This window comes from Cyprinus carpio, chromosome A7 (genome assembly GCF_018340385.1).
Source record: "Cyprinus carpio isolate SPL01 chromosome A7, ASM1834038v1, whole genome shotgun sequence".
Taxonomy (NCBI): Eukaryota; Metazoa; Chordata; class Actinopteri; order Cypriniformes; family Cyprinidae; genus Cyprinus; species Cyprinus carpio.
In genome coordinates this window covers 40,638,973-40,651,402 of record NC_056578.1, presented here as the reverse complement: position 1 = coordinate 40,651,402, position 12,430 = coordinate 40,638,973, and the positions used below count along the sequence as shown (strand labels likewise).

General features: G+C 42.5%; 1 protein-coding gene across 1 annotated transcript; it reads left to right on the top strand.

The window, feature by feature from the left end:
* Nucleotides 1-4,476: 4,476 nt before the first annotated feature.
* mettl4 (methyltransferase 4, N6-adenosine) lies at nucleotides 4,477-11,980 on the top strand. The gene is made up of 8 exons (XM_042761396.1): nucleotides 4,477-4,523; nucleotides 4,592-4,863; nucleotides 6,330-6,746; nucleotides 7,519-7,588; nucleotides 9,228-9,402; nucleotides 10,170-10,276; nucleotides 10,347-10,432; nucleotides 11,399-11,980. The coding sequence occupies exons 1-8, from the start codon at nucleotides 4,477-4,479 to the stop codon at nucleotides 11,575-11,577; spliced, it is 1,353 nt and encodes a 450-aa protein (XP_042617330.1). The 3' UTR covers nucleotides 11,578-11,980.
* The last annotated feature ends 450 nt before the right edge of the window (nucleotides 11,981-12,430 follow it).

Below are 12,430 nucleotides of genomic sequence, written 5' to 3'. Positions count from 1 at the left end.
AACCTCAATATTATTAAATCTCCATTCTGAACGGACATTCTTCTGCAGTTGTGCGCGTCAAGTTCATGCTCCCTGTCGCGTCTTACAGACGCATCTACAATCGCACTCTTGTGCTGTTACTCCTTGCGAGACGAATTTCACAACATGGGCAGCTTCCCGACAGATAAGGGTTTTATTTTTGGGAGTAGAAGATTTAATTTATTTCCATGAAGTAATCGATTAGCTATATAAATTAGGCTATATAATATTATAAAGTTCAGGGCCGGTTCCGATAACGATTGATCTTAGCGCTTAAGAACGTTTTCTCGCGAGTAATTACAACGTCGTGATGTTTCACGTGCGTTTCCCCAACAATGCACGTAAGCAATCGCACGTAGCTGTGTGCTTAAGTGCTGCTAGAGGAGTCGCTCTCCGTTTGTCCAAGTGCGAAAGTTACCTTATAGAATGGCTTAATTTAATAGGCCTACACGATTCATTTATTGATATTGAGGATATATTGACGGTCCAGAGAGACAACGTGATATAATAAATATGAATAAAATAACATTATATTATTTAATGTGTATAATATCATATATAACACTTATATTAATATTAGTGTGTTTATAGTTCTCTCACTGTATATAAAGTACATTATATATTTATTATGTTAATTAGAATATTATTCATATTATACTTTAAATAATAAAGATATATGTTGCAGAAGAGACTGCTCTTGGATTTAGATAGTTTGTAGAGCGTTAGTGAGAGCTCACAGCGGGTGATCGGTCAGAATCAAGCAAGATTTCTTCATTGGTAGTATTTATGAATTTACAAACTGCCTGATTGGGAAATCTGTACAGTGTGACTTGTTGTGGTTCCTGAAACAAATAAAACTTTGGAATAAAACCAACAATATTGCAAGTCAAATGAAATGATATCATGCAAACAAATCTTATTGTATTAACTGTATCCTTTTAAAAATACAAGCAAGAACCTAAATACAAGTATTTTAACATGGCCAGAAATGGCATTACAATAATGAAAGGCTGTGCTGTGTTAAAGCAGATACAACGATAACAAGAGAAAGGATTAAAACCATGCGCCATACAAGGCTCACCCTCGCTGGCACATAAATAACTTACACAGGCCGCTCTGAGAGGTGTCAAGTGACAACCAGGGTACATGCGGGAGGTGCGACTGCCCTATAACCGCTTAAAACGGGATTGAAGGCGACTATCTCGCGATAGTTACAAATATGTGCAGAGGGTGCTCAAATGGCACTTACAAGGTGTACCAAAGAGAACAATGCCAAAGTGGCAAACCTATACCATCGATAGAAAGAAAGCCTCACGTACGAGGCATAATGGGCAGAAAGCCTGAGCTACCACTAGCGTGCAGCGATCCTGAGTCAACTTGTGATTGGCTAGAGTCAGGTGAAGCGAGGCGGTCTTCCAGTAGGAGAGAGAGAGTCACAGTAAAGTGTTCGATGCTTAGCGGCCACAAGGGGGCCTTTTTTACAGCCGCCCCAGATTACCGAAGGGAATCTGTAGAAGAAGAAAAGGCGTTTCCACCGGACCGTAGTAAGCTTAGTCTGACAACTCTGGAAGCTACGAGTCGTGAGCCACAGGGCTGGTGTACCGGCCTACATTCACCTCAGCAGATCGTATTTTTCCGTCGGAGTTGGGAATACGCTGGCCGTACCCACTGGCCACAGTGAGCCAGGGAGCTATGGGTCAATGATGAGGACCGTCTTGGCCGATGTGGCAGGTCTGGGTTTTCGTGCATTCCACTTCTGTCGGACCTGGAGGCTGGGCAGATAGAAGCAGATAAAATGCTTCCAGAAGTGGTCAGCCAACAGCTGGCTATGGTGCCAACGCCTACTGCTCAGGGCTTTCAGTCGGGATACACCACTGCGGTAGAGAGGCATCCTGGCGCCAATGAGAAATGAGTTAGGGTTGTGGATCAGGGTCGTGATGTCTGGGTCGTGTAGCCTAATGGTTTTGGGTTGAGAATCGCCAATCTCAACTAGTAGGGTTCTCATTACACTCATCTGTCTAAGCTGGGCTCCAAAGGGTTGCTGCAGAGCTTGTTTTTTACTGAGCGTATCTCGCGCTCCCAGCAGCGGCCGCCGAAGTGGGGGCGTTGGGTGGATTAAACTTCCAGTCGGATTTGCTGGGGAGGCAAGTTGGCTTTGATGTCTGGAGCAAGGTCAGCGAATGCTTCCCGGAGCTCTCGGTCACCACCTCTGAAGTTAGTCCCCTGGTCTGAAATCAGCTCGAACGGCTTTCCTCTGCGGGCGATGGAACCGTCGTGCAGGCCATGAGGAATGAGTCTGCATTCAAACTGGAGAGCATGTCGATGGTGCACGGCTTCCGGGTGGTCATGCATTTAAAAAATTATTCCCCAACGCTTTTTCACCTCCTTCCAATCGCTACAGAGTATGGCCTGAAGCACCACCTTGTTGAGTAAAATGCTGGCTTGAAAAGTCGGATTCCTGGATGAGGCAGGCAGGTCTGCCATTTTAGGATGCAGGCTTTCCGCGCCATTTCGACACTCTGGCACTTGCGCTGAAAGGCGGATAGCCTCCTCGCCTCTTTTGGTAGCCAATACTGCGGCGCGATTCTGAGAAAACCCTCTGGGCCTGGATGGTGCAGACGGTAATCATACTCTTGACGAGCAGCTGCGTGACTGGGTAGTTTGGCATCCAGCACCACTGCGAACAGTATCCGGTTCCAGCTGGAGTCACTATGGCGCAGACGCCCACCAACACGGATGAGCTTGACACTGGTCGTGAACTCTGGTGCAAGTTTGAGAAGCCCGCTGCTCTTGGTCCGGTTTCTTGACTGCAGCTGGGCATAGTCAATGGAAAACCTCTTGTTGACTGTTGTCGCAGAGCCAGCCGGCTTGCATGTAGGCTGTGACGCTGCCTGGGACGCACTCTATGTAGAGTCTCGTTTGTAGGCAGTCAGGAGGTCTCTGAAGGAAGAGATACGGCTTAGCATCCGGGAGATGACTTGGCGTGGTAGTAGTGAGGCCGCGAGAACTGTGGTTTCTTGAGCTCTTCGAATTCTGATCTGATCTGTCTGAATATTGAAGGACCTTTGTGGCCATTTGTCTGGGTCACACCACAGAAAGCTGGGGCTTGACCACAGCGGCATGTTGGTGTCAATGTGTCGAGGTTGCCACGCGTATGTCGTACGGCTAGGTTTTGTGCAGAGTCCACGTACGCCATGTGTCGCCCCTCGGGAGATCTGAATCTTCTGCACGAGGGTAACACCAAACACTGTGACTCGGCATGACTCAGAATGCAGCCACTTGAGCACGGTAGTAGAGTACGACCAGAGCACAAAACGCTGGATGGGACCAGTGTGGAGTTAGATTGAGGACTCCGAGCCATTGTGCTCGGTCAGAGCAGCGCAACTCCAACCGTGGGGATTGACTGCTGCTTGTTTGGAGCACAATCTGGATTCTTGCGGTGACGAAAGGCTACTTGGGACGACTCCATGAGGATTCTCCGTTCGTTGGTTATGCCACAGAGCCATAGGCTCGCTCCGAGGCATCACAGAGAACACGTGGATCTCGGCTCACAGGTGGGATTGTGCTGGCCAGTGTAACTGCTTGGAAGTGCTATGCTCTGTAGGTGAGGTAACTCGTCCCTCCCCTCTCTCCATGCGGCTAGCAGGTGATCTGGCAGAGCAGGGGTCATCCAGTCCGCTTTTGTCCACGGGTGTTGGATGACAACTTTGGCCCTGGTGGTGTAAGGTACTAGAAAGCCAAGGGGGTCGTATTGGCTTGCCACCACTTTATAGATGGGCGCATAGTGACAACTTCTTCGAGTGGCTACAGACTCCTCGACATAAGGACAGGTGTCCTCTCGACAGTCCCACTGCAGGCCCAGGGGCTGATTCTTCTTGACCTGGTATTACAATCGCGATCACTTTTTCAGCACTAGCGATCTTGCCTCAGCAGGGAGGTGGCCGGATGGTGTCTGGATGTGTACTGGCCCACTGTGGCTCAAAGCCTCCCTCGGCAGGAGAGTCTGCAGCTTGTCAATGATGGGCTTGGCATCTTCAACTGTAGGCACGCTTTGTAGACAGTTATCCACGTAGAAATGTCTTAACACAGAGTCTCTCACTGCATCTGCTGGATGGTATAGTCGGTGGCCGATGCTTCTGTAGGGCATATGTAGCACAGCAGGGGCTACAGGTAGTGCCGGAAGGAAGCACCTTCCACTGGTAGACTGTAGGTTGTTCATCAGCAGGCTCCTCCAGAGAGGAAGCGAAGGGGGGCTCATCCTCTGGAAGGAGCCTGACCTGATGAAACATCCCGTATGTCACTGCTGAAGGCCACACAGTATTCTCTGAATCGCGGGGAGAACTGAAAGGGAGTGGTGGACCAAGGGGTTGGACCAGGGAGCAGGAGTTTGTTCAAGTCAGTGGCTGTACTGGAAAGAGCAATTAAAACCACTCTGTACTTGCCATTGTGTTCGACAAGATGGTGAGGGATGTGCAGCTACTTGAGGTGTTCTCTGTGCCAGGGGAGTAGTTAAGCCACATAGCCAGCCTGTTCAAATCTCTGGATCTCTGGGTAGACTTGGGCCATCTCCCAGGGTTCTTCGACGGCCGCCTTTCGTATTCGGGCTGAGGGAAGTACTGCCTCCTTTAGTCGCGCCCAGAGCAGGAAAGTTCTTCACTGGCGGAGAAAGTGGCATAGCGGTGGACACCGATGCTGTACTCGCACGTCTGTTTATCCAAGCATTCAAGGGCCTCCTTGTCCTGCTCGTGACCTCGTGCCGCTGGCCTTTTAAATGCGCCATGGGAGGGGCGTCCAGCTGCCAAAGCCTTCGACATGCTGGTAGATGTCAGCTGGAGGAGCCCGAAGGTGGTGAAAAGACAGGCGTTGTTAGATAGGTACTACTTTGGGTGTTGGTCGGACCTTGGCGTCCAGCCCGAGGCAGTGCAGGACCTTAACCCCAGTGCTGGGGGACCAAGATGACTGGCTCAACTGGAGTCACCAAGTGAGGTGGTCTGAGCCAATGAGCAGTACCGGGGACAATGTCCTTGAATGAAGGATAGAAAGCTTCTTCAAATGTCTGTATTTGCTCTGCAGTGCTTTGTGGGATCGTGTGCTGGCCTAGCCCGGTAGGTCTTGATAAAGGCTCCTTGGATGTGTATACCATGGCTGGAGAACAGGCTGGAGAGATGCTAAATGGACAGCCGCCCCGTGAAGCATCTGCAGCTCCTGTCTAACTGTCACCTTGAGGCAAATCCTCAGGCTGGCCTTCAAGTCCCAGTTGTTGGGCAGCGGTTGGAGGAGCAGGGTCCCGGGCCGTCGTCTAGCACAGCATATGTCTCCTGAGTTTAGTCACCATGGCCCGGAGGCCAAGCTAAAGACTAATAATGCGATTTGATCAGATATAACTGCAGTCCAAAATTATGAGATGCATTATTTGAATGTTTGGCCAAAGAGGTGTGTTTTTCTAATCTAGATTTCCAAACAGAGTGAAGTCAAAGCTATTCCAGAGTTTGGGGAGCCAAATGCGAAATAGCTCTCCACCTCCTTTAGTGGACTTTGCTATCCTAGGTACTACCGAAAAGTCCAGCGTTTTTGCTGACCTTAGGGGCGTGATGGGTTATGCTGGCGTGGTAGAAGACTAGTAGGTACGCAGGAGCTAAACCATTATAAGTAATATAATTTTGTACACTGATACAGGAACTTAATAGTAGCCAGTGCAGAGGGACTGTAAAATTGGGGTAATATGGCATATTTCTTGACATGGGTTATAGGCATCTAGCCGTCTGCATTTTGGGACTACCTGTAGCTATTTTATTGAGGATGTAGGACAACACACCTATCATGCATTACAATAGTCCAGTCTAGAGGTCATGAACGCAGGAACTTAGCTTTTATTCTGCATCAGAAACAAGGTAACATGTTTCGTATAGTTGGCAATGTTTCTAAGATGGAAGAATGCTGTTTTTGTAACATGGGAAATATGATTTTCAAAAGACAAGTTACTGTCTAATATAACACCCAGATTTTTGACAGTAGAGGATCAGTAGACATCAGAAACTGTTTCCGTTTGAGGTGTTCCACAAGGCTCGGTTCTTGGTCCGCTTCTCTTTTTATTAATTTAAATGCTTCCCGTGGGTCTGATTATTCGGCAGCATGGCTTTAAATTCCTTCTACCTCAAAATCATTAAAGAACAACTGCATTAATGATCTTAAACCATGAGTGCTGCTAACCTTTTGAAACTAAATACCGAACGTTTGTTAGTAGATCTTTCATGTACTCTGTGCATACTGAAAATGGACTGATACCAAATTATGATAGAAATTCCTTCAAGATTTGTTTTACTTTTCATTTTATCAATTTTTTTCCCTCCTTTTTCTAATCTTTTCTCAGATCAGGTTGGTAGTTCTGGAGGGCTCTCGGGCTCTTTTGGAAGCTGGACGTCAGTGTGGATACTTGACAGAAGTTTTGACCGCACCACCTTCTGAATCCATGCCATCACACGAGTGCCGGCTAGCTGCGTTATGTGACATGGCCAAGCAGCTCCCGTTAACAGACGAGTCTCTGATGGCACCAGTGCAGATGTTGAACAGAGATGGTCTGGACCCATCGCTGGATCTGTTCTCATACATCACTGAAAACCCATTCGACTGCACTTATGAGGTCACGCTGATGAAGGAAAAGTATCTTTTGCCGCCCCGCAGCCGGTTCCTGTTGTCTGACATCACGCGTATGCATCCACTTGTCAACAGTGAGTTCAATCACTGAAATTTAATTTACTATTCTAGTACAATATTTTATTTAATTTAGTATTTTGTTTTTCATGTAGAGCAGCTGAATGGCTCGAAGTTTTCATGACTAGTGCTATTTTAGTATTATTAATATACTATTGTAATATTTAATTATATTTTAGCTTTTTTAATTTTCTGTTTTAACTTATTTTTTAACATTCTTTAAATTTTTTTTTTAATTATGTTTAATTTTAATGTAACAGTTGTATTTTTATTAACTAAAAATAACAAATATTATACAGTAACAAATGTATTGTTCATTGTTAATTAATGTTAGTTAATGAATTAACTAACAGGACCTTATTGTAAACTTACCGTTTTTTAGTTTTTTTTTTTTTTTTTAGTTTTGTTATGCTACTTTAAATGCTGCCAATTTTGCATAATTTTGTGACCCTACAGGTTCATTGTATTAAATACATACAATAATATATATTTTTTAGACTTTACTTTTTTAATGCTTTAAACATTTCTTACATTAACTTGAGTCAACAAAACGTAAAGGAATCTGAACAGGTTTCTTATTGGAATTTTAATATAAATTTGGAACAGATTCCAGTGGGATAACATACACATTTGTTCCTCTTTTCATTATTTGTTATCTATTATTATCACTTTTATGTTTATTTTGGATGTTGTGGGTATTTTATTTAATTTGCTTCCCATGGGTCTGATTATTTGGCAACATGTCTTGTTGATCTGTTAGTGTTGCATATTGCTATATTTTGACTACAGGTGGAGACAAATTTGACCTTATAGTCCTTGATCCACCATGGGAGAACAAATCTGTCAAAAGAAGCAACAGGTATAAGTGTACAGTCGTGGCCAAAAGTTTTGAGAATTACATAAATATTGGAAATTGGAAAAGTTGCTGCTTAATTTTTTATAATAGCAATTTGCATATACTCCAGAAAGTATGAAGAGTGATCAGATGAATTGCATAGTCCTTCTTTGCCATGAAATTTAACTTAATCCCAAAAAAAACCTTTCCACTGCATTTCATTGCTGTCACTAAAGGACCTGCTGAGAATCATTTCAGTAATCATCTTGTTAACTCAGTTGAGAATGTTGACGAGCACAAGGCTGGAGATCATTATGTCAGGCTGATTGGGTTAGAATGGCAGACTTGACATGTTAAAAGGAGGGGTGATTGCTTGAAATCATTGTTCTTCCATTTTTACCATGGGGACCTGCAAAGAAACGCGTGCAGCCATCATTGCGGTGCATAAAAATGGCTTCACAGGCAAGGATATTGGGGCTACTAAGATTGCACCTAAAATCAACAATTTATTAGGTTCATCAAGAACTTCAAGAAGAGTTTCAATTCTTTGTAAAGAAAGGCTTTCAGGGCATCCAAGAAAGTCCAGCAAGCGCCAAGAATCGTCTCCTAAAGAGGATTCAGCTGCGGGATCGGAGTGCCACCAGTGCAGAGCTTGCTCAGGAATGGCAGCAGGCAGGTGTGAGCGCATCTGCACGCACAGTTGAGGCGAAGACTTTGGAAGATGGCCTGGTGTCAAGAAGGGCAGCAAAGAAAGCCACTTCTCTCCAAAAAAACATCAGGGACAGATTGATCTTCTGCAGAAAGTATAGTGAATGGACCTGCTGAGGACTGTGGCACAAGTCATATTCTCCGATGAAGCCCCTTTCCGATTGTTTGGGGCATCTGGAAAAAGGCTTGAAAAGGTGAGCGCTACCATCAGTCCTGTGTCATGCCAACAGTAAAGCATCCTGACACCATTCATGTGTGGGGTTGCTTCTCATCCAAGGGAGTGGGCTCACTCACAATTGTGTGCCCCCAAAACACAGCCATGAATAAAGAATGGTACCAAAACACCCTCCACAGCAACTTCTTCCAACAACCCAACAACAGTTTGTGAAGAACAATGCATTTTCCAGCACGATGAGCACCGTGCCATAAAGGCAAAAGTGATAACTAAGTGGCTCGGGGACCAAAATGTTGAAATTTTGGGTCCATGGCCTGGAAACTCCCCAGATCTTAATCCCATTGAGAACTTCCTGGTCAATCCTCAAGAGGCGGGTGGACAATAAAACAAAAAACCCCACTAATTCTGACAAACTCCAAGAAGTTATTATGAAAGAATGGGTGGTAATCAGTCAGGATTTGGCCCAGAAGTTGATTGAGAGCATGCCCAGTCGAATTGCAGAGGTCCTGAAAAAGAAGGGCCAACACTGCAAATACTGACTCTTATTGCATAAATGTCATGTAATTGTCGATAAAAGCCTTTGAAATGTAGAAGTGCTTGTAATTATATTTCAGTACATCACAGAAACCATGACAAACAAAGATCTAAAAGCAGTTTAGCAGCAAACTAATATTTATGTAATTCTCAAAACTTTTGGCCACGACTGTATTTCCTAGCTGTTATATGAGCTGTAATAACGCACTGCTCTGGACTGAAGTGATATCCTGCTGTGATTGACAGATACAGCTCTCTGCCCTCGTCTCAGCTCAAGCAGCTTCCTGTGCCGGCACTGGCTGCTCCAGAATGCTTGGTGGTTACGTGGGTAACTAACCGGGCGAAGCACCTGCGTTTCATCAAAGAAGAGCTCTACCCGTACTGGGCGGTTGAAGTGCTGGCAGAGTGGCTGTGGGTGAAGGTATACACAACCAAGAGGAAAAACAGCCTAAACACTGATGAGGATTAGGATCACACTTGTGATTTTTGGCGGTCAAAACAGACTGAAGAACAAACCTAATATTCACTGTAATATTTGTGCTGTATTTTCATATTTCATAAAATTCAAAACCTTTTTTTTTTTTTTTTAGAAGCTTATTTCCACCTTGGAATTATTATTTTTTTAAAAAAAGGCAATTTCCCAATCCTGACTTTTTCTCTCACAATTTGCACTTCTTTATATCTTTCAACTCTGAGTTTATGTCTTTCATTTCTAAGGGGGGAAAAAGTCAGAATTAGATTGAAGAAATTTATGAGATTAAAAAGTCAAAATCGGCTTTTTTTACATTAATTTGTGGCGGAAACAAGTTTCCATAGAAGACCACCGGAGGATTAAAGATGAAAATGCTGTCATAATTTACTCATTTTCATGTTTCATCTACAAAAAAACAAATATAGTTATTTTTAATGAAACCTGTTCAGATTGCTAAAGTTATCAAGCAGTTTGATCAGAATCTTCAGTAAATCATCAGCAAACAACACACTGAATAAAACATGAAAATTTGAGAAACTGACATGGCATGTTCTTGTAATCTTTCTTTTATTTGCAACTTTTACAGTGTAACAGGGTTTTTATAAAGTAAAAAAAGCATAATAAATCATTATTTGTTTTAAGGATAATCAAAATAATGTAAGATTACTTTTGAAAGTTTTTGCTCGGTTTGTGATAAAGTTTGTCTGAACCTCCAGGTGACCCAAACAGGAGAGTTTGTGTTTCCTCTGGACTCACCGCACAAGAAGCCTTATGAAGTGCTGGTGCTCGGCAGGCATCGGTCTGGCACTGACCGCGCAGTCAGGTGATGTGTGTCCCGTTGGTGTCTTCTTTCTTCCATCTCTTTATGTTGTAAAGCTCATTGTGTGCTGCAGGTCTTCAGCGGCGGAGGAGCTTCCAGAGCAGCGGCTCCTAATCAGCGTCCCATCAGTCCTGCACTCCCAGAAGCCTTCATTATCAGGTGCACACACTTAAAACATGCCATAAGCATCTATAGTACTGTTATTTTCTGTTATTTTTATTTTTTATTATCAGGTTATACTTTTTGGTCTGTGCCTACCCTTGTGAAAAAGTTGTACAGTTTATGTTGCAATAATATACTTTAAAACAATATACTTAAGTGCAAACTACATGAATTGCATGCTACATTTATATAAAATACAATTAGCTGAACTCTACAGTGTTTCTTGACCCACTTAAGTAGGACTTAAGTCCCATCTTTATAATTATTTCTATTGTCTTTGAAATATGGTTAAAGTTCTGCTGAATGTACTTTCAAGCATTTATGGTAAACTAAAATATATATATACTTTAAAATATATATACTTTAATATCATTTCTGTTGAAACTTATCAGTCATGCATTTGTAATTACACATTTGTAATGAAGAGGTTGCAGTTAAGTAAATTTAATATATGATCATTTTAAATGTAATATCAAATAGCATACTACACTTGTAAATAAAGTACTTGCATGTTAGTCAAACATTTTTTTTAAAGCACAACAAAAATGTTGTGTAAAATGTACTTTAAAGTAAAACGTTATAAAAGAGCACTTAAGTCTGTTAATAAACAGTCATAAAAGTGTCTCGCTTTGAGTAATTCAAGTGGCTTTTTATTTCTTGATTAATCATTTATTCATTTATTTTATGCATTCATAATCTAGAAGTACAGTTTTATTTTTAAGATTTAAAGTACACTACAAGTGCACATTCAATACAATTAAGCACACTTCTTTTTCACAAGGGTATCTTTTGCATGAAAAAAAAAAACGATTGTTTTGTTATTGTTATTTATTGCTAATCGATCTGTAGTTCGCTACCGTATGTTTTGTCGTTGACCGTTTGGAGTTTCTTGGTATAAAATAAAAAGTCGGAGAACTGCTGATTTATAGCTTTGGTGCTGATTCTTCCTCTGATGTCCTACAGCTGTGTTAAAGCCCTACATTAGCCCCGAGCCCAAGTGTTTAGAGCTGTTTGCCCGAAGTCTCCAGCGCGACTGGACCAGCTGGGGAAACGAAGTCATCAAGTTCCAGCACAGCAGCTATTTCACCAGAGAGAGAGCCGAGGAGCCGTCCATGACATCTGAGACAGTGATTATACAGTAGCGCACGCTTTCAGTGTATATTTCTAAATGGCTATCAGCTTTCAGTTCCCTTCCTTCTGAGGATATTGTATGATTTTAATAAGTAAGATGCAGTACAGTTGTGTCTTCATCAGAACAGTGTATTTTAATACCAGACAGAAACAATTAGACTTCCAGATTTATCTGTTTTTTGGAAACATTTTTAGTGTGTGTCAGAAATGTTGTTACTCTGTATTGTCAGTTCATTCTCTGATCATTTTTGAGGATAATTTGTAAGTTTTTGACCAATGCATCTGCACTTTGGACACGAACAGTTTGACTTTTATTGTGTCATGTTGGTTGCAAAGAATTCGTATTAAAACGTTCACTTTAAAACCTCTTTTACATGTGATATATGCTGATATTTGCTAGTAAAATGTATATGAGAAGACCCTTGCAGCTGTGTTTGTGATTATTTGTGCTGCCGTCTCTTCAGTATTGTTGCACTATTTAGTATGAGTGTGTTATTTAGTTTTTATTACTTATTTGAGTCTCATTACACCAGTCTTAGTTAAGTTGGAGAGGCTGTATAATGTTTTTTACCAGACAGTTTTTATTAATAAATACAATAAAAGTCTGTGTTTGTTCACCTGAAGACGGGAGTTTCTGGTAAATGTTTGTGTTTCTGTGGAGCTTGACATTCTGTCAGTTGATGTCGAGACAGATGGACGTGGAATTGTAAATTTTATTGAAATGATAAAAATACTGTCAGCATGATCGACGAGTGAAGAAAATAAAATCTCTGATGCGTGACTGAGATGCACGGCTTGACATTTCCACCTGAGATAACCCTTGTTAATGAGAACAGGCTCTTTGTGGATTCTGCTGCTCTGTTT